Source organism: Loxodonta africana, chromosome 25 (assembly GCF_030014295.1).
Source record: "Loxodonta africana isolate mLoxAfr1 chromosome 25, mLoxAfr1.hap2, whole genome shotgun sequence".
Lineage (NCBI taxonomy): Eukaryota > Metazoa > Chordata > Mammalia > Proboscidea > Elephantidae > Loxodonta > Loxodonta africana.
In genome coordinates, this window is record NC_087366.1 from 15,082,481 (window position 1) to 15,106,786 (window position 24,306).

The window sequence follows — 24,306 nt, forward strand, 5'->3', positions numbered from 1 at the left end:
GTAGAGAGGACCACACTGAGGTGGTAGTCTACCACTGCCTCCTTGATACTGGTTTCTTCCCATCTCTCCCTGGCGGGGGAAAAGAGGCTTTGACAGCAGCAGAGAGTTACTGCTATTCTGGAGAGGAGAAGCAGAAGACAGCACTCCAGGGAGGACATAGCACAGCCCATCTCTGCCTCGTGCCAGACCTCCCTGATTCCCAGGCCCTGTCAATGTCATACGACGGGAGAGGACACTGAAACTCTGAACAAAACTTCTGTTTACAGGGCCTGTCAGTAAGCAGCACCAAAAGGACAGATAACAGTGACCTTGGACGAGACTGAGAAGTGACGTGGAGACTTAATTAAAATGGATGGTAGAGATAGGCGTAATAGCATTCAAGGTCTCTGGTCTTGAAATGTCAGTAAAAAACAAATAACAAAGGTCAGAATTCCCAGATCACAAGTGTTGGAGAACATTATTATAACTCATGACCGGCTGCCTGGCAAGCCAAGAAAATAGGGAGGAACAAAACACGCAATATAATAATTGGAATTTAACTCATTAAGTCCCAATTTGTGTTTAATTCTCAAACTAATCAGAACGATGATGCAGCCAAATTATTGAGCCCTCTTCACTGAAAATTCTTACTAAACCATCCAGCCACTGTATTGCTGTTTTTCCTGTTTCTGTTAACTTTTCTGATGAAGAAATAATGATTGTTTTTATCATTGCTTAAAATTAGTACAGGTGTACAGTAAGGTAATTAAAATGCTGATTTTTAAATTCAAGTGTCATATTTGAAAACTGTCATCAAAACTGGTGTGAAACAAGTTGCCACGGGGAGTTCATCTTTTAGATGTGCGAAACAGCTAATTGATGTAGAAAATACTTTGAGAGACTTCATCTTATTTGTTTTGTGTGTTATGTGCACTGTAATGGAATCAAAGTTCACTTGGAAACAAATACTGTGAATATTTGTACCTCACCAATTATTTTCAGTGCGATGGCTAAAATAATAGCCATTAAACATGAAGCCACTGACATTGAAATTTGGGGGATGGTGACAGAACCTTCTTTGTCATGATTAGGGGAAAATACTGTACTGACCATTTTAAAGCACACTTTAACACTCACCAATCAGCGTGTTTACATGTTAAAAGCTAGTGAACCAGAGCTCATAGCACCCACCTAAGGCTATTTTTAAGAGTCTGTGATGTCTTAGAAACAGCCAACCTAGTGTGATGGCAACCTAATGCGGGGACAAAGAAAAAGTGATTCAGAAAAGAAACAGGAGGAAGAGAAAGAGAAAAAGGTGAATGAACAGGAGAGGACAAAGAGGAGGAGGAAGAGAAGAGGCACATGTTAATTAACTGTGCTGAGGGAATGCGAAAGACCCGGGGCTTCTTGGCATCAGGCACAGTACTCCCACAGCCCTGTTCTACCTGAAGTGTAGGCAGTGAGCAGGCAGCAGGGTGTCTCTTGACAGATGTACTGACCACACTTCCATAGAAATAGATTTAAACATTCACTGAGTAGTTTTCAAAGTTATACTTTTTTTTCTTTTAAAACCACTGCACTAAACAACCGAATTACTTTGATCTGACCTCAAACAATAATCTTAAAAGCTTTTTGTTTTTTAAAAAAACTGTCTTCATCCCCCAACACCATGCTGACTGGCCTCACGGGTGTCCAGGAATGGGGGCCTGCACCACTCTTCCCGTCTCTCGCCTTTGCAGAGACACGTGGGTGGCTTTCTCCCTCACCCCCAACAAGATGCTGTTAGGAAAGAATGCAGATGCCTCCCACCAAGGGAGAGAGGGTCTCTATGGTAACATTGGCCTAGATGGGGGAGGACTGGGCCAGCGACTTCCCAGGCAGCCTATTAACCACGCCTCACAGCCAGTTTCCTCTCCCCGAGATCTTCCAAGCACGCACACTGCCTCCTACGTCAGCGAAAGGTCAGAACAGCCCTTCCTGAGGGTCACTGGGAGCTAGATTCTGTATAAATCGTGGCACTGACTGCTCATTCAGCCTGAACATTTCCTGTTATGGTCTCCATTGTAACAAATGGGGAAACTGAGGCTCAGAAAGATCAGGGATTCCACAGGATTGCATAACAATGGCGTTAGAGCTAGAATTTCAACTTCAGTCTGTCTGACTCTGGGGTGGTTTGTGGTTTTTTTTTTTTTCCGCCACGATGCTCCACTGCCCCAAAAGGTCCAACAAGGAATCTGTTAGGAAAACTCTTTTGGGAGTAAAAAAATCAATAAAATGTGTGATTAAAAAAAAAAAAGGAAACTATTGCCATCAAGTCAATTCCAACTCCTGGTGAACCCATGTGTTACAGAGTAGAATTGCTCCATAGGGTTTTCTTGGCTGTGATCTACAGAAACAGATCAACAGGCCTTTCTCCCTCAGTGCCACTGGATAGGAGCCCTAAAAACTTTTAACAGGAAGTGCTACATTTTAAGCATGTAGCAAATAAAGAACCATGCAATTAAATGTAATAAACTCACAGCATACATAAAAATTTTTCTAAAAAATTGGAATGCTCAACAACAAAATATTTTTTTTTGAATAGAACATATTTAGCATAAAGCTGGCAAAGGTAAAACCATAGGCTTTTTATTGTTATAGTTTAATTTTAAAATTAAATTTAAAAAAACAGTTTTATGAGTTTGCCTTAGTACTCATGTCATCTATCATATTATGATTAGTTTTTTTTTTTTTAAAATGAGTTTCACAGTAAGTTCTCATTTTAAAAGATGCATATTATAACTCAAATGTGTTAAGCGGCTAACATACTATTTCTTTTTTGAAGGCATTTTAAATACAGTATAAAAAAAACAGTATAAAACCCACCTTTAAAAAAAATTTTTTTTTTTAAGAAACTCAGAAATTATCAGCAACCTAAAGCAAATGATTCATATAGTCTTTATCAAGTTTTAGAAACTATGATATTAGATCTATATATTGACATGTAGTTTTTTTAACAAATAACTTCCACCCAGTGAACATCTATGCAAAGGTAGCTTCTTGCATAATACCGTGATGGACAAGATGTTTAAGACAGTCATTTATAGCTTATCTTAAAATCAAACCCTTTGCCACTGATTCCAACTCATAGTTGATTCTGACTCATAGCGACCCTATAGGCAGAGTAGAGCTGTCTCATAAGGTTTCCAAGGAGCACCTGGTGGATTCAAACTGCCAATGTTTTGGTTAGCTCTTAACCACTACACCACCAGGGTTTCCATAACTTGCCTTAACAAAGTTAAATCCTAAATGGCAACCCAGTAACCCAGTAAGAAGTTGAAGACAAAGTGGTAAGGAAAAGTTTAAAAGCTTAAAATTTGAATCTAAAAGAATTTGGCAACCATAAATGTTTATGTATTTTAAAATTTGCCAACTAGTTCAGTATTAATAATTCTTTTAGGAGCAAATTGATTTCTAAGAAAAAATATTTAAGTAAAGTCTATAATCTCTCTATATATCTGTTTGCTTATTTGTAAGATGATATTATCTATTGTATCTACCTCACGGGGCTGTTTAGAAAAACAAATGAGTCAATATAAGTAATACACGCATATTATATATACATATAGTATATATGTATATACACTATGTAACTAAAGCAAAATAAAAAGCTGTAATTAGCATATAAATGCTCAGTTGTCACTAGTCCTACTATTAAGTGAATGATTTTCAACTCCTGAGTCAAGCTTCCACCAGAATCTTACCAGATTTGCTCTGGGGACTTTCAAATTAAAGCTATTTTCCCACATTTCAAAATCTTAATACAGGAGACTTACTGGGTTGTGGTCCTTCCTTCTCCTACACTCACATACTGTTGAGAATCTCTCCTCACTTCCTCCCCACCACAACCCCTCTACTGAAAAAAATACGTTGAATATCTCATGTGTATCATTGCAAACAAATTCTCCATAACTCCTGATCTAGATGGTAATATGTCAATTGTCTAACTTGTAGCAACACTAAACTCAAAGGAGGAACACTTTGTAAACTGCAAAGAAACTGTATTAGTTTCCTATCGCTGCTATAACGAATTATTATAAACTTAAAACAACACAATTTTTTTTTTTTTTTTTTTTTTATCTTACAGGTATAGAGATCGGAAGTCCGAAATGGGCCTCACGACACTAAAATCAAGGTGTTGGCAGGGTTGTGCTCCTTCTGGAGGCTTTAGGGAGAAATCCATTTCTTTCCTTTTTTAGCTTTTAGAATGGCTCAGGGCTCCCTCCATCTTCAAAGCCAGCAATAGCATTTTTCTGACCTCTGCTTCTCGTCCTCACATCTTTTCTGATAATGATCCTTCCGCTTCCCTTTTTCATTTATAAAGATCTTTGTAATTACATCGGACCCAGAATAATCTCCCCATCTCAAAATACCTAAATCACATCTGCAAAGTCCCTTGTGCCATGTAAGGCAATATATTTATGAATTTTGGGAATCAGGGCCTGGACATCACTGGTCGGGGGGGTGGTATTATTCTGCCTACCACAAAGGGTAAATTATTTGAATAGATAACAGAAAACATTTGGTTGTCTGGACTCTTTAGAACCAACCACGAAGTACGTAATTGAACTCCATAAAACAGCCAAACCATCATGCAAACGTAGCTAAAGGACAATTAATCTATGCTCAAAATATAGTAATTTCTTTAAAAAAAAAAATTTGTAGCCGTGTATGGTAAAGTGGAATTGGGTTATAAAACCAACGCTTCCACTAGCTGCACGAAGCATTGGTGGTTTGGTGGTGGAATTTGCGCGTTCTCTGAGGGAGACCTGGGTCTTCCCGGCCAACACACCTCAGGCACAGCCACCACCGCTTTGTCTTTCAGTAATGGCTTACATGTTGCTAAGATGTTCAACAGGCTTCAGCGGAGCTTCTAGACTAAGGGAGACTACAAAGAAAAGCCTAATCTACTTCTGGAAAGTAGTTAATGAAAGCCCTATGGATCACAAAGGTCCGATGCACAATCAGTCATGGATATGGTGTAGGTCATGGGAATGGCATAAGACCAGGCAGCATTTTGTTCTGTTGTGTATGGGGTTGTCACAAATCGGAGGCCAACTCAATGACAGCTTACAACAACAACCCCTCTCTAGCTGTGTGTCCTTGGGCAATTTACTTGAAAGCCTCCCTGAGCTTTGGTGTTCTCATCTGTAAGAAAGGGTTAGTAATAATATATGTAGAAATAACACATGTAGAATGTCTACCTTATTGCCTGACACAATTGTCTTCATAAACAGTTTTATAATAATTGAATTAAAAACAATTTAAAATTGAGCTCTCAATGCTAGTGATAGAATTTGTTATATATGCAATGAGGGTCAGCATTAAAATCATCATTCTTATCAGCTTGGCTTCCTGCTTTTTGTTTGTATTGGGGTTGGTTTCCATCATCACAAGGCAGTGCCACAGAGTAAAGTGAGCCCAGAGTAATTCCTAGTAATAATTATAGTAAAACTATTAATATCTATCGTCGAGCACTTAAAGATGTGCCCGACACTGTTCAAATGTTTGACAGGTTTCATATCTTTTAATTTTCACAATGACCCTGTGAAGTATATATTATTTCCTCATTTTATAATTTTAAAAATTTTTTAAAAAGAGAGATTAGGTAAAATGTTCAAGGCCAAACCATTAGGAAATTTTGGAGCCAGATTTTGAAACAGGGCATCTGACTCAAGGATCCTGCTTTCTACTGCAGAGTTTGGAGACCCCAGGCCAGAGTTTGGACCCCAGCGGCACCACCTGTTATTCTCCCTATGACCTGGGTTTTAAACCACTATTTCCTCATCAGTTACGTGAATGATAATTTTCAATTTAACTTTTGTGTGATCACTCTGAATCCTGAGTGAGATACTGAATAAAAACATCAGCATAGACCCTGATACGAAAGAAGAATTCATCCAAGTTAGGACCATCTCCTGACCTCTTACTAATTGCACATGCCACAATTAGGAGTTTTTAAGGGAGCAGTGATTGTGCAGTGGTTAAGCCCTCAACTGCTGACAAAAAGTTCAGCAGTTTAAACCCAACAGCAGCTCCAGTGGGAAAGACCTGATGATCTGCTTCCGTGACGATTACAGCCTAGGAAACACTATGGGGCAGTTCCACTTTGTCACATGGAGTGGCTATGAGTCAAAGTCAACTCAACTGCACCCAAAAACGATAAATACAATTACATTTGGTGATGTGAAAGGAGGTTCTCTACGTAGCACCATTAAATTTAACTCTTTGTGAATGAAATAAAAAATATTCTTTGTGAATGAAGTAACCAAATATTCAACATTGTTTGAGTGGCTTGATGTGTCCATAGATGAATCAAGAAATAAGGCATTCAAATATTGAAAACCATAATTGTCCAAGAAGCATAATCTCTTCTTTCCTTTTCATGTCCGTCATGTAAAAATACAGTGACATATTCTTAGGTCAAACCTTTGTTAACTGTTGTAATGACACTAATAGTATAAAATCATTACTAAAAAGAAACTCAGGTCTAAGCCAAAATTGGAGTGTTTCTGAACTCATTTAGGAACTCATTTTTAACAATGACAACACCTTTGCTGTATCAGGTCCTTCACTCCTTATAAAATGAAAACAGGCTGCATATGCTACACAGTTTGAACATCTTAGGTCAGTGAGTTTGGATTGTGTCCAGCATCATGGTCAATGAGCATATGGTTAGTAACTTGTCATCATCTTGGCAGGATCTTTCGCATGTTAAGACTACTGATTCATTTGCATATTACACAAAACTGATTTGTTAATCAAAGGAAAAAAAAATTGAGAGGTGGAATTTAATACTACTTCAGGAAGCGTCTGAAATCACTCTGCCTAAGATGAGTAGCTGAGAAAACATGTGTTACGTAAATCCATTTGCCTGCGTAGTCCACTTTCCCGTATAATTTATATTTATAAACTGTTTAAAACTTTTTCAGGCAGAAGCCCCAAAGGCAGGAAGTCCAGCCTTTAAACCAAGTGAATGCCCTTAGAGCAGGTCTTTGTAATCTTTGCCTTTTACTCTCCTCAAGACCTTAAGTCAGGGACTGCCTTCTGTTTTGTAGATAAAACCTCGCGTGTCTTCCAGAACAGGCATTCTGCCTAAATGTTACTTTTTTTGAATTAAGTAAAAAAGAGACCAGAATTGCATACTCTGATGTCTGACAAGTGGCTGAGTATTAGGGGAAAAAAAACTCCAACAAAAATGTCATAGAAGACATGAAATCAACAAGAGTCTAACAAGTCTTGCCCCTTGGACTGGAAATACAGACCCTTATTGCATATCCATAAACAAACCAAAGAAAGGGAAGAGATAAAAATATGTACTTTCTTATCTGTGAGTGCTTAAACCAAAGTGAGCTAAACAAATGTCATTATGCATGGTTTTCTGAAGGGCAATAGTTGATCGTTTTTAATATGAGAAAGAAAGAATCTAGCAAAGGATGCAGAAAACATCAGCAGGATTATAAACTTTCTTTTTCATTAAACTGAGAATCTGGGCTTGAAGCACAGTGGAGTCTCAAGAACTATTATTTAAGATGAGCTAACTAGAACTTCCTCCTCCTAAATCCTAAACAAAACAATTATCAAAAAGTACTTTGGCCACCTCCTATAGTTGAAAAGACCGTGAGAACCAACTAGAACATGTCTCCTTCTCATTCAATATTACCTTATTGTTGTTAGGTGCTGTTGAGTCGCCTCCAACTCGTAGTGACCCCATGTACAATAGAAGGAAACATTGCCTGGTCCTGCTCCATCCTCACAACGGTGGCTATGTTTGAGCCCAATGTTGCAGCCACTGTGTCAATCAGGGGAAGATTAGTTGGAAGTGCAGTCCGTATGTGCAGGAAAGATGATTAATACAGTAGGAGGCAATCTGAGTTTCATTCAGTGACCCAACTAAATACAATTGTTTAGTCCTGAGAATAGCCATTTTTTTTTTTAATGCTTGCTTAGGCATAACATATGCTTAGAATAGCCCTGATATCTGAAATTATACCCTCGAGGTTGGTTCCTTGAAAGCCTTCTGAAAACATGTGCATATTTACTGGATTCAAGGTGACACGTATTCACCTGTTTTTAACCACATTTTGCCACTTGGCAATGAGCATTCCCTCAGGAATGAGAAAACAGAACAGGGATGATTGACAGGGAGCCAGTACAGGTGCTCTAGAGAACTGCTCAGCAACTTAGGAAGCATATTCACTGCCTTGGGAGCCCATGAGCATTGGCCCCTAGGAGTGAAGGTTCTTGGTTGAAATGTGTTATTCATTTTCTCGCTTTAATTATTTAGCACAGCATTTAAAAGCTAAGTAAGGACCCAGCAAATGCTTCTGAAAAGAAATAATAATAATACCAGTTGCCAGTGAGTCTATTCTGACTCTTGGCAACCCCATGTGTGCAGAGTAGAACTGTGCTCCATAGGGTTTTCAAGACTGTGAGATTTGGGGAGCAGATCACCAGACCTGTCTTCTGAGGTGCCTTGGGGTGGGTTCAAAGCACCAACCTTTCAGTTAGTAGTCGAGCACTGAACTGTTCTGTTACCCAAGGACTTCTAATAAAAATAATAATGGCTAACATTTGAATATTTACTACATGTAAATATTTTTGAAAGCTTTATTTGAAGTGTTTTACACGCTTTAATTCTTTTAATTTTTCTAATGACACTATAAGTTAGATACTTATAAAGAAGTACTTGCAGAGAAGTTAGGGAATTTGCCCAAGCTCATACACAGCTAGAAGATACAAGAGACAATATTCAAAGAGAGGCAGCTGGACTACAGGGCCCTGATTAGGATGGAAAGGAGACAAGAGGGTTGGAAGGAAGGGGAGAGGGAGAGAGGAAGAAGAGGGATGGATGGAAGTAAAAGGAAAAAAAGAGAAAAGTGAAAGAAAGAGGGGGAAGCTTTGCCAGTTCTCATTTTGTCTGTAATTTGTCCCATAGTCCAACTTCCAAGGTAATGAATCCTTGGTTACAAACTGATAGTCACCTAGAGAGGCGGCATGTCACTGAAGCAGATGGCATTGTGAAAGTAAATAAAGCAGAATAAATAGAAAATATTTAGGCAGATACCCCCTAAACCAGAGTTTAAAAAGGCAACCACTGACCATCTTGGGGCCAGTCTGGCTCAACGTCTCCTTTCCTGGGTGGGAGGTGAGAAAGAAGATAAGAGCATGCGTCAGTGAACAGAGAAGGAGGCCTGAGACATCCACACAATTCGTCAGGAAAGGGACAGCTTCTCACTTCCCTGACAACCAAGCAATCTATTTAATTAAACGTGCTTTCCCAGCCACCAAGTTGTGTAGCCTGGTTTTTCCAGCAAATTTTTCCATGCCTCATTTACACATGCCACATGTAAATCGGCTCAACTGTTAGAATTTTAGTAAATTCTCCTCTTCCAACTCCTTTCAGTGGCCTTTTAATGTGTATTACACTCTAAGATCATCCTGGGGACTAATTTCAACTTACATTGTGCCATCCATCATAACTGTGCATATTTAATATAATTAGCTTAAATAGTCTTTTCTACAGTGTCAAAGTCTAGGAAATAATTTAAGCAGGTAAGTAGAGAATTGCTTCTACAGTATGACCTCAGAGCTAGAAAGTCAATATGACACTCCAAACACCTCTTGTATCCTCTTTTTTTTGATTCACTTGCTTAAATCTGAAATCCTTTTAGCAGAAACAAAGATTTTGTACCTCCACGAGAGATGCGAAAATCTTAAGTCCTCCTGAAAGAGGCAAGCCATGGATTTAAAATCATCGTTAAAAAGGAGCAACTAGTACTAGCTTCTTCGGGGATTCACATGTTTTGAGGGTGACAGGACAGAGCAGAAGTGCCCTGGGGTTATAGGAGGGGTGTTGGGCAGAGAGTGACAGGATAGAGAGGAAAAGGGCAAAAAAAAAAAAAGGAAGAAAGTAACTATGGCCACCTACCACCCAATTGTTCTTAAGCCATGATCTCATCAAGATAAGTAATGCCATTTCTCATTCATCTGGTCGAAGACATACACAAAATATTGCATGTGGCTTAGAACCTGAATTGTGATCCAGAATACCTGGATCTGAATCCTTGTTCTGCAATCAACCAGATGTGTGAGCGGGCAGGTTCCTCTTTCTGTGCTCCAATTCCCTCATACGTGAAATGGCTTAATAACAGCAGCATCTCATAGAGTTGCTGGGAGGAGTAAAATAAGTAAATATGCAAAGCACTTAGAAAAGTGCTAGACATATTGTAACTGCTCAGTACATGTTAGCTCTTATTGTTGTTGCTATTATCTTTATTTTCTAAACATAACTGATAAGTAAAAGAAAGGGTTTCCCATAACTAACATTTCTTTAAACATTTCTTTCAGTCTCATTAAATGAAATACCACTAGTACTAATCTGAACAAAACAGAAAACTGTAATGATTGTATTTCTTTAACTATTTTTTCCACTGCTTAGGAGCCCTGGTGGCACAGTGGTTAAGAACTCAGAGGCTAACCAAAAGGTTGGTAGTTCGAATCCACCAGCCGCTCCTTGGAAACCCTATGGGACAGCTCTACTCTGTTCTGTAGGGTTGCCATGAGTCATAATTGACTGGACAGCAACGGGTTTGGGTTTTTTTCTTTTCTTCCCAAGGTTACATCAACTACATTTAGAGGCTGTTTACTGATCAAGAAGATGCTAATATAATCATGACTGTTCTTAAATTAGAAAATAAATAATTACTCTATGTCACCAGGTGTTTTCAAAGTTACTTAAGAGGATTTACAAATATTGACACATGAGTCATTAAAGAATAAAACATCTGTCTTTTTAAGATAAGGTTATTTATAATGTCCTTCTACAATTTGGCTAATGCAATTATGATTCTACAATTCAATTTTGTCCGGCCGGCATCATTCATTCTGACAGCATTGAATGATAAAAGAAAATATGGAAGTGGATTACTTAGAGAATGAATTCAGATGCAATCAATGAATTTTAGAGCTGAAGGGGGCTTTGGAAATCATATAGCTCACAGCAGAGAACCCGAGTGTCTTAGGCCAAGTACCATATCTTCTGGAAGAGAAACTAGTACTTTTTTTGCATGTAACATGTCATTTTATACACCCAGCCCTACACACCTGGGAGATTTCTTCAAAAGTGTATTCCTGAGAGCCCAGGGGCAAATGTGCCCCTTCTGGATCTCCCTCTAGAGTATTCGAGAAGTTACAACAAATTACACAGAGCCATGTACCATCTCTACTGAGATATCAACACCTTAAAGAGTCCTATCCTGAAATTGGGAATCCCTGGGTGGTGAAAATGATCTCTGCTGCTAACCAAAAGGTTGGAGATTGGAGCCCACTCAGAGGCACCTCAGCAAAAAGCTTGGCAATCTACTTTCAAAAATTCAGCCACTGACAACACTACGGAACATAGTTCTACTCGGACACACATGAGGTCACCGTGAGTTGGAGTAAACTTGATGGCAACTAGTACCCAGGCCTCACTCCCTAAAATAGCCGTGGACACCACCATTGCAATGTCACATTTCCTCCCCATCCATTTAATCTGCTTTATTTTTATTTCAAAAGATTCCTGAGTGGTGTAGATGGTTTGCGCTTGACTACTAACTGGAAGGTTGGCAGTTTGAACCCACGGCCTGTCAATTGCTTCTATAGAGATTACAGCCAAGATAACCCTAGGGGGCAGTTCTGCTCTGTAACACATGGAGTTGCCGTGAGTCATCCTTGACTTGATGGCAATTCATTTTTTGGATTTTCATTTAAAGCACTTTTAACATCTAAAATCATTTATTTTTTGGAGATTGGTTGTATGGTTGGTTAATTTATTTCCTATCCCTCTTGCCAGAATATAAACCTTATAAAGACAGAGGCTACATTTCTGTGGCTCTTTATGGCTTCCGCAGGGCTTAGGGCAGTAGCTGTAGTGGTGCTCACCAGCACTAACCCCACCCCTGCCCACGTCTTAGGTGGGGATACACAACCTATACTTCAGTGTTAGCCCTGAAAGTTGCTGTGTAGAACCTGGGAGTGATGTAGAGCCAGAGCTGTTGTTAGTGGCCAGCTCTTGGAAAAATAGAGAACAAGAAAGATTCCAAGGGAAGGTAAAGAGAATCAAGAGATGAAGAGAGAGGGATATACTGATGACATATTCTGAACCTTTGATCCAGCCAAGCCTGACACTACACTCATTTCCCAGTTGCACAAGTCCTAAAACTCCATTATTTCCTCACTTATCCAAGAATTGTTTTTGTCATTTGCAACTGAGGGTCCAATTACAGTGGGAATTACAGTGAGGACAATTATACAGCCACAGCCCTCGTTTGTTCTTACTGTTTTGGTAGAGGTGGTTTTGAGATTTCGCTTGACTGTCTTCAGGTTTTTTGATTAAAAAGGAACAAAATCAAAAGAAGGGGCACTTACTAATTACCAGAAAGATTTATTTATTCCAGAATCAATGCCCAGAGCAATCAATTTATTGTAAATGTTTCCCACGGGTTTGCAGATTTCAGGCCATTAACAAAAGCTGCTGTCATTCACACAAAGAGAACATCCATTGTTGCCAATAACTCATTTTGATGAATTAGTCCCTGAATTTGTTGAATTCTGGGAGAAGCATGAGTTTAAAACTACAGAATAGCACAGGTGTTATTTGTAATGACGACACAATTGACAAGGAGACTGGCCATATGAACTGACCACATGTTGAACCCGGGGGCTGTTGTGGCCATTACAGTGTGCGTGTGTTGGTCATTTGTTTGGGAGTTGTATTCTTGCTGCATAAAAATGACGATATGGATGTTGAAAACTGGAAAAAAAATATATTATGCAGGAAAGGAAGAAGTTAAAGTCAAACAAACACGAAAGACTCTTTTGGGGTTGCTCATTTTCTCTCTCCCCAAACCTGAATGATACCACGACAACAGATGATTGGGGCAAGAATGTTCTTTTTCTTCTGTGTAAAGCATGTCACTGACCTAATTTAAAACACTCTTCCCAACTCTTCTCTCTTTTAATGAACTCAAATTAACTCAAAGAGAATTATAACCTATTGTGAGCCAGGTCCTGTTCTAGGAATGTAAGGCATATGTTGCAATAAAAGTTGTAATTACATTATATTATAGTACAAACCCAGAACATAGAGGAATGAACTCATCGGTCAGCCTCAAGAAGCAAGGAAGTACCGTTAACAGAGAAAGTGATGTCTCTATGACTTGTGCTTTACAGATTAATGGAAACATAAGGGTTTTTAGGTTAATAGGATGCAGACAAGAAAGGTGTTGCTGGTGAAATGACCAGCAAATACAAAAGCAAGGAGATATGATAGAGAATGATGGAGACCGGTGAGCTGGAATATAAATCGTACAAGCTGTGGGTGTGGTGGGAAAGACGAGTGGAAGTCAGTCTAAATAAATAGGTAGAAACCAGATACAGCAGGCTGTAGGTGTTGCTTTAGAGTTTCAATTGCTTTCCTGAAATAAATGAGGAGCCATTAAACCCTTTTGAATAGAAGGGTGACAATCAAATTTGCATTTTTGAAAAGAGACTCTGATAGCAATATCAAGGCTGGAATGAGAGATGGTGAAACTTGCTTTCGAGAGCCCTGTGAGGACACTGAGGCTTCCGGCTTCTTGTGCTCTGATCAACCTAGAGTTATTCAAATGTGGCTACTCCTGGGGGTTTTTTTCTTTTTTTTCTATTTTCTATGCTTAATACGATTAGTGGCTGTTCCATGAATCTTGTTCCATTATGATTTTCAAGAGCTGGTGAATGTTATCACTATTTCCTTTGGCACTTGTTTTAGGCTGGGTTCTCTAAAGGAGCAAAACCAATGAAGTATATGTGTATATATATATTTACTTATAAGAGAGATTTACTTCAAGGAAATGGCTCACACAATTGTGGGGGCTGGTAAGTCCCATATCTGTGGGTCAGGGAGCAGAGTAAATACTTTTCCTGATTCACGTGGTTTCAAGGGGCTGGAAACCCAAAATCTGCAGGTCAGGCAGCAGGCTGCTGGCTCACAGGGGTGCCTGAAGAACATCATAGTTAATTCATCCAATTCATGGATTTTATGCCATTTATGAGCAAATCTAATTGGTGGAAATGTTTCTCCTATTTGGAGCTGCACAGTGTCTAATACCTCTTCCACAAAAACCCTCGCACTGGTTTTCACCTCCTATGCCAATTCCATTCAATTATTATGACTGACCTGGAGCACAGTGCTGAGCAGGAATCTAAAACTGTATCCAGGTTCATCAGGAAGAGGGCATGGTTCTGTAGCTATATCAGCCAGGGATGCTAGAAGGGTGTGTAAAACCTACATTCCATGTAATTTCATTCCAATCAGAGACTCTTTGAAGACAGCAGCTCGAATTCACCAGCCGCTCATTGGAAAGTCTATAGGGCAGTTCTCCTCTGTCCTGTAGGGTCTCTATGAGTCGGAATTGACTTGACAGCAAAGGCTTTGGCTTTTTCGGTTTTTATAATAACTTTTGGGGCCCCGGTGGTACAGTGGTTAAGAGCTCGACTGTTAACCAAAAGGTCAGCAATGGGTTGGGTTGTTTTTAATAACTTTACCACCTGTATCTTAAATGCTTCTCATGTAAGCATGCAGCACATAGAAGAATATTAATAAAAGTCCTTTGAGTAGATTCCAGACATTGTTTTTAGCCCCTCATGAATCACTTTTCTTTGAGTATTCTGGACAATGTCTACCTTAAAACTGTGAAGTCATATGTCTCCTTTCCCACCACACTACTGGATTGCTGAATTTTAGTGCAGGGTTCTCCATTCACTTCAGTAAAATTTAATCTGATTAGTCTAGCTCGTTTCAGTATGTTGAAAAAAAAATTAATAGTGAGACCACTCTGAGGTTTTAGGGCTTCATAAATTTAATATAAGTAAATAGATTGATACCCAAAAAAAAAAAAAATCTTAATGCAATATTAAAATGCACTGAAAGATATAGAATCTACAATAAAAAGGTAACATGCTCATTCCAGAAGAGAAAATCACGTCTCCCACAGCCTGTTTGAAATCCCACGTGTTTTTAAAAATGCAACCCAAAAGCCAATTCTCTATGAAAATTTCTTTAATTACCCCAGTTTTCATGAATCACTCCCACAGCAATTTGTATGCACGAAATTTTTAGCATTTGTCATTTCAAATTTTATTTCTTTTTGTCCCTTTCACTAGTTTGAAACTCTTCAAAACAAGAATTAGGTCTTATGTGTTGTTATCTGTCTTAGGTCAGGTTATCTAAAAAGGGATTGATACAGAGATTCTTATTCAAGTTATTTTTTGAGAGAGTACACTCTGGTAATCCGTAAAAGAAAAAGCAAAACGTAATATGGCAGGGAGAAAAGTTTGAAAAAGAAATGGCTTCAACGGAAGTCTTGATCCCAGGGAGCATTCTGGAGCATGAAACACATCGCAGAATTGTCCCATCTTGAAATAGCCAACCTATCTGCTGCAAAGGTTTTCACTGGCTAATGCTTTTCAGAAGTAGACTGCCGGGTCCTTCTTCCTAGTCTGTCTTAGTCTAGTCTGGAAGCTCAGCTGAAACCTGTCCTCCATGGGTGACCCTGCTGGTATCTGAATACTGGTGGCATAGCTTCCAGCATCACAGCAGCACACAAGCCCCCACAGTACGACAAACTGACAGACACGTGGGGATCATAACAAACTACGGATAACACTGCGAAGAATGGGAATTCCAGAACACTTAATTGTACTCATGAGGAACCTTTACATAGATCAAGAGGCAGTTGTTCGGACAGAACAAGGGGATACTGATTGGTTTAAAGTCAGGAAAGGTGTGCGCCAGGGTTGTATTCTTTCACCGTACCTATTCAATCTGTACGCTGAGCAAATAATGTGAGAAGCTGGACGATATGAAGAAGAACACAGCATCAGGATTGGAGGAAGACTCATTAACAACCTGCGTTATGCAGATGACACAAGCACTTACTAATGAAGATCAAAGACCACAGCCTTAAGTATGGATTACACCTCAACATAAAGAAAACAAAATTCCTCACAACTGGACCAATGAGCAACATCATGATAAACGGAGAAAAGATTGAAGTTGTCAAGGATTTCATTTTACTTGGATCCACAATGAACAGCCATGGAAGCAGCAGTCAAGAAATCAAAAGACGCATGGCATTGGGCAAATCTGCTGCAAAGGACCTCTTCAAAGTGTTGAAGAGCAAAGATGTCACCCTGAAGACCAAGGTGTGCCTGACCCAAGCCATGATATTTTCAATCACATCATATGCAAGTGAAAGCTGGACAATGAATAAGGAAGACCGAAGAAGAGTTGACACCTTTGAATTGTGGCGTTGGCGAAGAAATTGAATATATCACGGACTGCCAGAAGAATGAACAAATCTGTCTTGGAAGAAGTGCGGCCAGAATGCTCCTTAGAGGCAAGGATGGCGAAACTGCGTCTCACATACTCTGGACATGTTGTCAGGAGGGATCAGTCCCTGGAGAAGGACATCATGCTTGGCAGAGTACAGGGTCAGTGGAAAAGAGGAAGGCCTTCAACGAGGTGGATTGACACAGTGGCTGCAACAATGAGCTCAAGCCTAACAACGATTGTGAGGATGGCACAGGACCGGGCAGTGTTTCGTTCTGTTGTGCATGGGGTCACTATGAGTCGGAACCGACTCGACGGCACCTAACAACAACAACATCTGCTGCAAAAGACCTCTTCAAAGTTTTAAAAAGCCAAGATGTCCCTTTGATGATTAAGATGCTTTGGACCCAAGCCATGGTCTTTCCAATCGCCTCATATGCTTGTGAAAACTGGACAGTGAAAAAGGAAGAGAGAAGAACTGATGCATTCGGATTGTGGCATTGGTGAAGAATAGCGAATAAACCATGGACTAAGAGAAAAATGAACAAATCAGTCTTAGGAGAAATGCAACCAGAATGCTCCTTAAAACTGAGAATGGCAAGACTTCAGCTAGCTTACTTTGAACACTTCATCAGTAAAGACCGATGGCTAGAAAAGGACATCACGTTTGGCAGAGGGTCAGTGAAGACGAGGGAAACCCACAATGAGATAGATTGCCACAACAGCCACAACAATGGAATCAGACATATTAACAATCAGAAAGATGGCACAGAACCGAGCAACATTTCACCTATGGTGAGGCCGCCATCAGTTGGAGCCAACTCAAGGGCAACTGACAACAACAACTGTTTACACCCCCATATCGGTTAGTCGGCAGGGAAACCCTGGTGGCGTAGCGGTTAAGTGCTATGGCTGCTAACCAAGAGGTCAACAGTTTGAATCCACCCAGCTCCTTGGAAACTCTTTTGGGCAGTTCTACCCTGTCCTATTGGGTCACTATGAGTCAGAATCGCCTGGACTGCAGGGGGTTTTTTGGTTTTTGTCAGTCATTAATTGAAGACTTCTCCAAGGAGGAGGTCATAACCCCCCAGTCATATCTGGCCTCCTGAAGGCAGTTCTCAGGACAAGGACGTAGCTACCGGTGTTTGGCAGCCAACATTCAGAGCAGCTCTGGGATTGGTGCCCCCAGGCAGGTAAAGGGAATCTGGATGGGACATCAACAGTATCTGCTACATTTTCTCTCACAACCAAGCATGGCATTTTACATATACTATGAATACAATCAATGTTTACTGATCTGTGCTGTCGAAACAATTTTTTTAAAAATCAACTGTTCCGTTCATGTATTTGCTTTGCTGTTTCTTATGCAGTTAATGACAGCATTAATTGGATTTGTAATTTGTTATTCAAGTAACATAGGGAATACAAAAATTACTAAGATGTCATAGAGCTCTCACCCTCAAACTACGTGGAAGCAATTTTTGGTCTATGATTTATGACTTTAGAATTCACTATAGAAAAGGAAGATTTGCATTGATTCCCCCATAAAAAGAGTTAAAAATAAAAAACTTGGGTATGAAAAGAGCTACTTGTAAACTTCTTTAGTTTTTTGAGCTAATCCGCCTATTGAATTCTATTGCCAAATTTTAAGGTATTTTTAAAAATTTGAAAGTGTCAAGTTTACAGTAAAACCATAAAAGAAGGCTATGTATCTATGTGTGCATGTATATGTACATGTATATATTTTCTTTTCTGAGCTGTTCGGAAGCTGCCAACCTGATGTTCCATCAACCCTGAGTATCGTAGTGTGTATTTTCTACAAACAACATAACTTATCATATAATCATAGTACGACGACCGGGATAATAACACTGATTCATTACTATCATTAAATCCTCAGACCCCATTCAAATTGCATTAATTGTCCCAGAGGTGTCTTTTATAGCAATAAGGGTTCAGGTCAGAATCACACATTGCATTCACTTGTCATGTCTTTTTAAGTCTCTTTCAGTCTAGAACAATTCTTCAGTCTTTCCTTCAGTTCCGTGTCTAACAATTTTGCAGATTACAGAGAGTTATGTTTGGGATGTCCCTCAATTTGGGTTTGGCTAATGTTTCTTTAGGAACCCTTGTGGCACAATGGTTAAGTGTTCCACTGCTAATCAAAAGGGTGGCAGTTCGAACCCACCCAGCTGCTCCATGGGAGAAAGACCTGGCAATCTGCTCCTACAAAGATTTCAGCCTGGAAAACCCTATGGGGCAGTTCTACTCATCACATAGGATCGCTATAAGTCAAAATTGACTTGACTGCGTCTAACAAGAACAAGGTTTCTTCATGATTAGATTCATTTTTAGCAGAAGCATCACAGAAGCGATGCTGTGTTCTTCTCATCACATCCTACCAGGTGCTATAAGATTTTGATTTGTCCCATTACTGTTGACATTCATTTTGATCACTTAGTCTTCTAGGCTTTTCCACTGTAAAGTTACTCTTTTTTTCCCCTGCAATTAGTATTTTATAAAAGGAGGTACTTTGAGATAATGTAAATATCGTATCTTTTCTCAATCAATTTATGTGTCTATCTGCATCATCATATATTCATAGTTTCCTGTACTTTTCAATTTGTCATAATATGTCACTATCATTATTTAATTCTCATTTTTTCCCAAATAGGGCCAGTGAGTACCCCTTTATGTTGCCTCTGTGTCTTTTTGACTTGTCCCGTGTCTTTTTGACGTGTCCCTAGTCTTTTTGACGTGTCCCTAGTATTCTTGCTTTCTGGCGCAATAAAATGCTCTGGGTTCATCTTGTGCTTTCCTTGTCCCAGCCCTGGAATAAGCCACTTCTCCAAAGATCCCAGGATCTGGGTGCTGGGTGTGCGCATTGCTAATTAGCTGTCATATGTATGTACAGACACACACACACCACACTCCCATACACTTACAACTCTGTTTATCTTCACATATCTCCATATATGAAAAACCATGAGTTCATACCAAAACTTTCCATTTCAGTCTGGTTTTCTACCTTTCCATGTTTGTAACCCCCTTCTCAGTGAGAAGTCTCACTCCAATTATTCTAGGATATTTCATTATTTGAGCAATCCCCTTGAATGTAAACAAACTGCATGGTCACTGTTTCTCCCTTCTTCTGGAAGGACTCCTGGTGCTGTGCAGGCTCTGACCTTGTACTCTATGAAGTAGAAGTTCCTTGTGGCTCCACACCCTCCTGCCTCCCACCAGTCTATACGGACGCCCTGCTTGCACTGCTCCGCTTAATGACTTTAGGATTAAATTGTTTAGGAAGTATAAAGAATAGAAGTGCAAAATAAAAGGAAGAAGAACTATTGCCAAAAAGTTTAGAAAGTGTTTTCAATATCAGAAAAAGAAAAATAATTTTTTTCAAAAAGTCCAAAATTTTATCATTCAGAAGACATGAAATTATAAGGCTTTATAATTAAGCATATATTTTAAGCTTTTATTTTGTTGTTTTCATTACTTACAAAAAAGTAACATGAAATTGGTCAGATTGTACATGAGTAGGTAAAGATACCAATGATGGTGTGAACAATGAGCAAATCAGAAAGGTGTGTGGTGTCAAGAAGGCAAAGAGCCAAGATGAAATTATTGGGGCATGTTGGTGGTTTTGGAAAAGCCACGAGGTCTTATTCCTCATCAGTCATTCTTTTGGACAGAGAAAGAGTGAAAAAATAAATGTAGAGATTTCTCGTCAAGATGAATTTGTGTGTGTTTTCTTTTTTTTATATAAATCAAAACTCTAGCAAATTTATAAATGAACAAATCAGCAAAGTTGAATTAGACAATGAGGCTCTGTTGTTGCAGTCAATTAACTAAAAACAAAGGGAAAGCAAGGTCCTAGTTAGTCCAAGTTTTAATAATCACTTGTATTTAAGGTGTTCATCTAATCAGTCTCTAGGAGACACCACAGAATGTGATACAAGGTCCACAGGGTCAAGGGCAAGAACTTCAGGATCCCAGTTCAGACATTAACTCTAGCAATGTTGGGCAAATCTCTGGTCTTGTTAATTCACAGGGGTATTTTGAAGGACAAATACTGTATACACAGTATTGCTAAGTTTTGAACAAATATAATTCTACGCATAAGTGAAAATTAACTTTTTATACCCCTCCCCCACACTGTCCTGGGCACATTAGCCCCTCCCTGTTCCTGGAACCTGCTCAGCGTTCCACCTCAGGGCATTTGTATTTGCAACTCTGAGTATCAGCCAGTCTCTCAAAATCAGTACTGTTGTCTGTACTGTGCTTCAAATCCAGTTGTCAAGGAATTTCAAACAGCCTCCACGTCAGAAATTGCTGCCTTCTCCAGTACACAGACTATGCTGTGGTTTTGCTTAGAAACTCTTTGTTGAAGAATCGTCTTGCCTCAACATTACTGAGAGAAACAGAGCAACGAGATGGATTCTGTCTTCTATATTCGATGCTTTCAATTATGGCTTTCTTTATCACCTGTACAGAAAGGCAGAGATGTTTAATTAGCACTGCTGAAAATTCATTCAAACATTTGTTTTGTCAAAACAAAAACCTTAATTGACCTTATTATAGTATTCTCTGTGAAAGAGAGAAAAATCTATGAGTTATACACATACATTTATATGCAACATCCCATTATCAGACCATTCTTAAGCTTCTATCCAGCTATTCCTTTCTCCACAAGAAAATATTCTGGGAGAGTTACAGATTTTGTGCTGATAAAATTGGGAATAAAAGATTTGTAACAAGGTAAATTATGCGAAGAAAGTGATACTAGGGAAGACACAATCATGACTTCAGCTTTCATGTGTGTTCTTTAGACTTCCTACCACCAGTTTCTGTCAGGTTGATTGTGATTCATGGCAACCCTGTATGTTTCAGAGTAGAACTGTGCTTCACAGGGTTTTCAATGGCTGTGATCTTTCAGAAATAGATTGCCAGGCCTTCTTCGGAGGTGCTTCTGGGTAGATTTGAACTACCAACCTGTCCCTTAGTAGCCACGTGCTTAACCATTTGTACCACCTGTAAACACATGGAAATGAGGAACCACAAGGAAGAAAAGCCTTTCCCTAAGCCTAAAGAGAGGTCCCTGGGTGGTGCAAAAGATTGACATGCTTAGCTGTTAACTGAAAAGGTAGTAGTTTGAGTCTACTCAGAGATATTTCAGAAGAAAGACCTGGCAATCTACTTCTTAAAAATCAGCTATTGAACATTCTATGAAGCAAAGTTCTACTCTGACGTACGTGAAGTCACCATGAGTTGGAGTCAACTCAATGGCAACAGGTTTTAATGAGGAGAGAAGGCATTGCTGAACAATTGCCGCCGTCTCACCTCTATAAATACAGTTATAAAACATGGATGTCCTCTATCTAGAAAATGCAAGGGTCTATGATTTTATTGATTAAAAAAAGTTATTTTTTATTTACAATATTCTTTATACACATCCAAATTAATGGTGACCAGAAGAAAATATAGGTGACTATAGCCTCTAAGAACTACTATCGCAATTATCATCTGCGGCTTCTGGTATGAAGTTAACCTAGTTAAGAATTTGGGGAAATGAGAGAAAATTCGAAACGTGGCTGAAGCAGTTATTGCAGAGCAAGGAGAACAGACTTTGGGAGAAAGCCCTGGATATTCTCTTGGCTTGTTGCTGTTTTTAGAAGGCTGTCAAAACTGGGACAACTCCATTCCCTGGGTTTACAGAATTTCATCTATTAGTGAGATACAAGTTTCAGGACACTGACAGAGACAAGTATTATTCCACGGTTCCCTGAATTCTCTACCCCAGGGCCTGTTAAGAAACATTAAGATACTATCCTCATGCTTTTCAGTCCTCTGCCATGAGTAGAAATACTTGGCAAGTCTGAGCAGTTCGTGACCCCGTGGCACCATCCCATCCAGAGCTGAGGGAGCTCCCTCAGCCTTGGAGACATCTGCACAAAAGGTTCTCCATTCCCACACCCAAGCTCACTGGGCAAGCCTGGGTCAATACCTCCAGGAGAGAGGTATGCTGGGCTGGGTGGTGCTAACGTGCAGTGACAATTCTGTGACTTGATTTATGTCAGGTCCGTGGGCAGGCCCCTCTATTCTCTAACAACAGTCATATTTTGCAAAGAAAAATTTGTCACAGGAATGTGATACTTTTACATACTTCATTGTTTTATAATGTACACAATTGTTTCCTGGGGAAAATGCACTCAAACATTACTGATTCTTGTACATAAAGCAGACATATTTGCTGACACCATTTTTCCCATGAGTAAAGAAACACAATTAATTTTAAGGTGACACTGGAGGCTGCAGGCCTATGAAGGCGACCTTGATCAAACGGCCTGCAGGCACAATCACTTATTGGCTGTGTGAGGTTGGGAATGAACTTAGAACCTTGAATCTCCTTCCTCATTTGTAACATGGGAATAATACTACTAATTTGGGGTTTTCTGGATACTGGTGGTCATCTATATAAGTCAACTGCACAATGATTATGAGAGCACATAAGAAACATTTCATAGCTAGCATCAACTACTGTTGTTATTTTTAAACTGATCATAAGTCATGAAAATTAGGAGTTCTAAATTAGATGTGAAGCTATAAAGTTACTAGAGATAAACACACCATGATAGCCAAGAGGAAGCTTGTCTTACCATATAGGTCAACAAATCAATCCTGCTATCAAGTGCCCAACTACACCTTCTTAAAATAATTTCCCTGCCTTTCTAGAAATAAGCTGGTAAATTGGTTTCTCCTTCTCCATAACAGCTGGACAAAAATCAATCCTCATGGCAGAGTGGTACCCAAAGAAAATAAAAAGCAAATATTCAATTTTCTAAACACCTAAAAAGCTATAGTAAATCAAAGACCACAGGGCAACTTATACTGACAACGATTCTGTCAATTCTTTTATAAGGAATTCATGAGCACAAAGAAACATCAATACTAGTATCTTGAACTAGAGTATTTTCCATAATTGGACCTTGGACGGTGTTCTGAGAAACAGGCCATTCTTCTAAAGGAAAATAAACAGTTATACTTTGTGAAAAACCCAAATCATATGCAATTAGAACGTGCAAGTTAAACCACTAGGTGGCACATTGACACTGTGAAACTGTTTACCAGGTTTTTCAGATTATAGCAGAAAATCCTCAGTACTTCCTGTGAGCTATGTTCTGCGATATGAGCAGAAGACACTAAACTCAATACTACATCAGTTAATACATTCAAACCTTTTGGCATGATACATGATACAATTAGGTGTATTCTAAAAAGGTAGTATCCCAAAATGAATCTTCCTAATTTTGTATTCTATTAAGAGTTATTTTAAATGGTGTTTTTAGCTAACTTCCTCATTCTTCCCTCTGAAATTCACTGAGATTCCAAATCCTTTCCATCAATGGTATCCTAGCAATAGCCATCAAATCTCAACCTCCTCCATCCCCCAGCCCAGCTCCGGGTCTGGCCCGTGATATCTTCCACTGGCACTGTTGCAATAGGCTCCTAATTATGGATCCAAGTCCCTTGAACTTGACAGGCAGAGAATAAGACTGGAAACAAACAAACACGTAAAATGTGATCTTCTCCCTGGAAGGGAATAGATTTGGAGATGTAAGATTGTAAGCAATCCACAAGCAAATAATGAGTTCTTACAATAGAAAATGAAATAATAAATCCAAGAGGAATTTAAAGCATATTTTGAGAGTGACATAAAACAGGAAAAAAATTATGAACATAGAATAGAAAATATTTTAGTCTAAATTACTGGATAATAAGAACCTAAGTGGCATGAAAGCAAGGACCTTATCAGTCTTGGCATTCTTTATCCCAGCACCTAGAAGATGAAAGGTGCACATTTAAAAAAAAAAAAAAAAAAAACATTAAATATCTGTAAATTAATGAATGAGAGCAGATACTCATTGGGGGTT

The 24,306-nt window shown here is 39.2% G+C and overlaps 1 protein-coding gene across 2 annotated transcripts in view; it reads right to left on the reverse strand.

The window, feature by feature from the left end:
- Positions 1–19,826: 19,826 nt before the first annotated feature.
- The window catches only part of PLA2G4A (phospholipase A2 group IVA), a 172,122-nt gene continuing 167,642 nt past the window's right edge, over positions 19,827–24,306 (reverse strand). For both annotated transcript variants that reach the window (XM_010590939.3, XM_023549183.2), the window contains one exon: positions 19,827–20,860. In XM_010590939.3, coding sequence (XP_010589241.2) covers positions 20,729–20,860 — 132 coding nt within the window. In that variant the 3' untranslated portion in view covers positions 19,827–20,728. The remainder of the gene's footprint in view (positions 20,861–24,306) is intronic.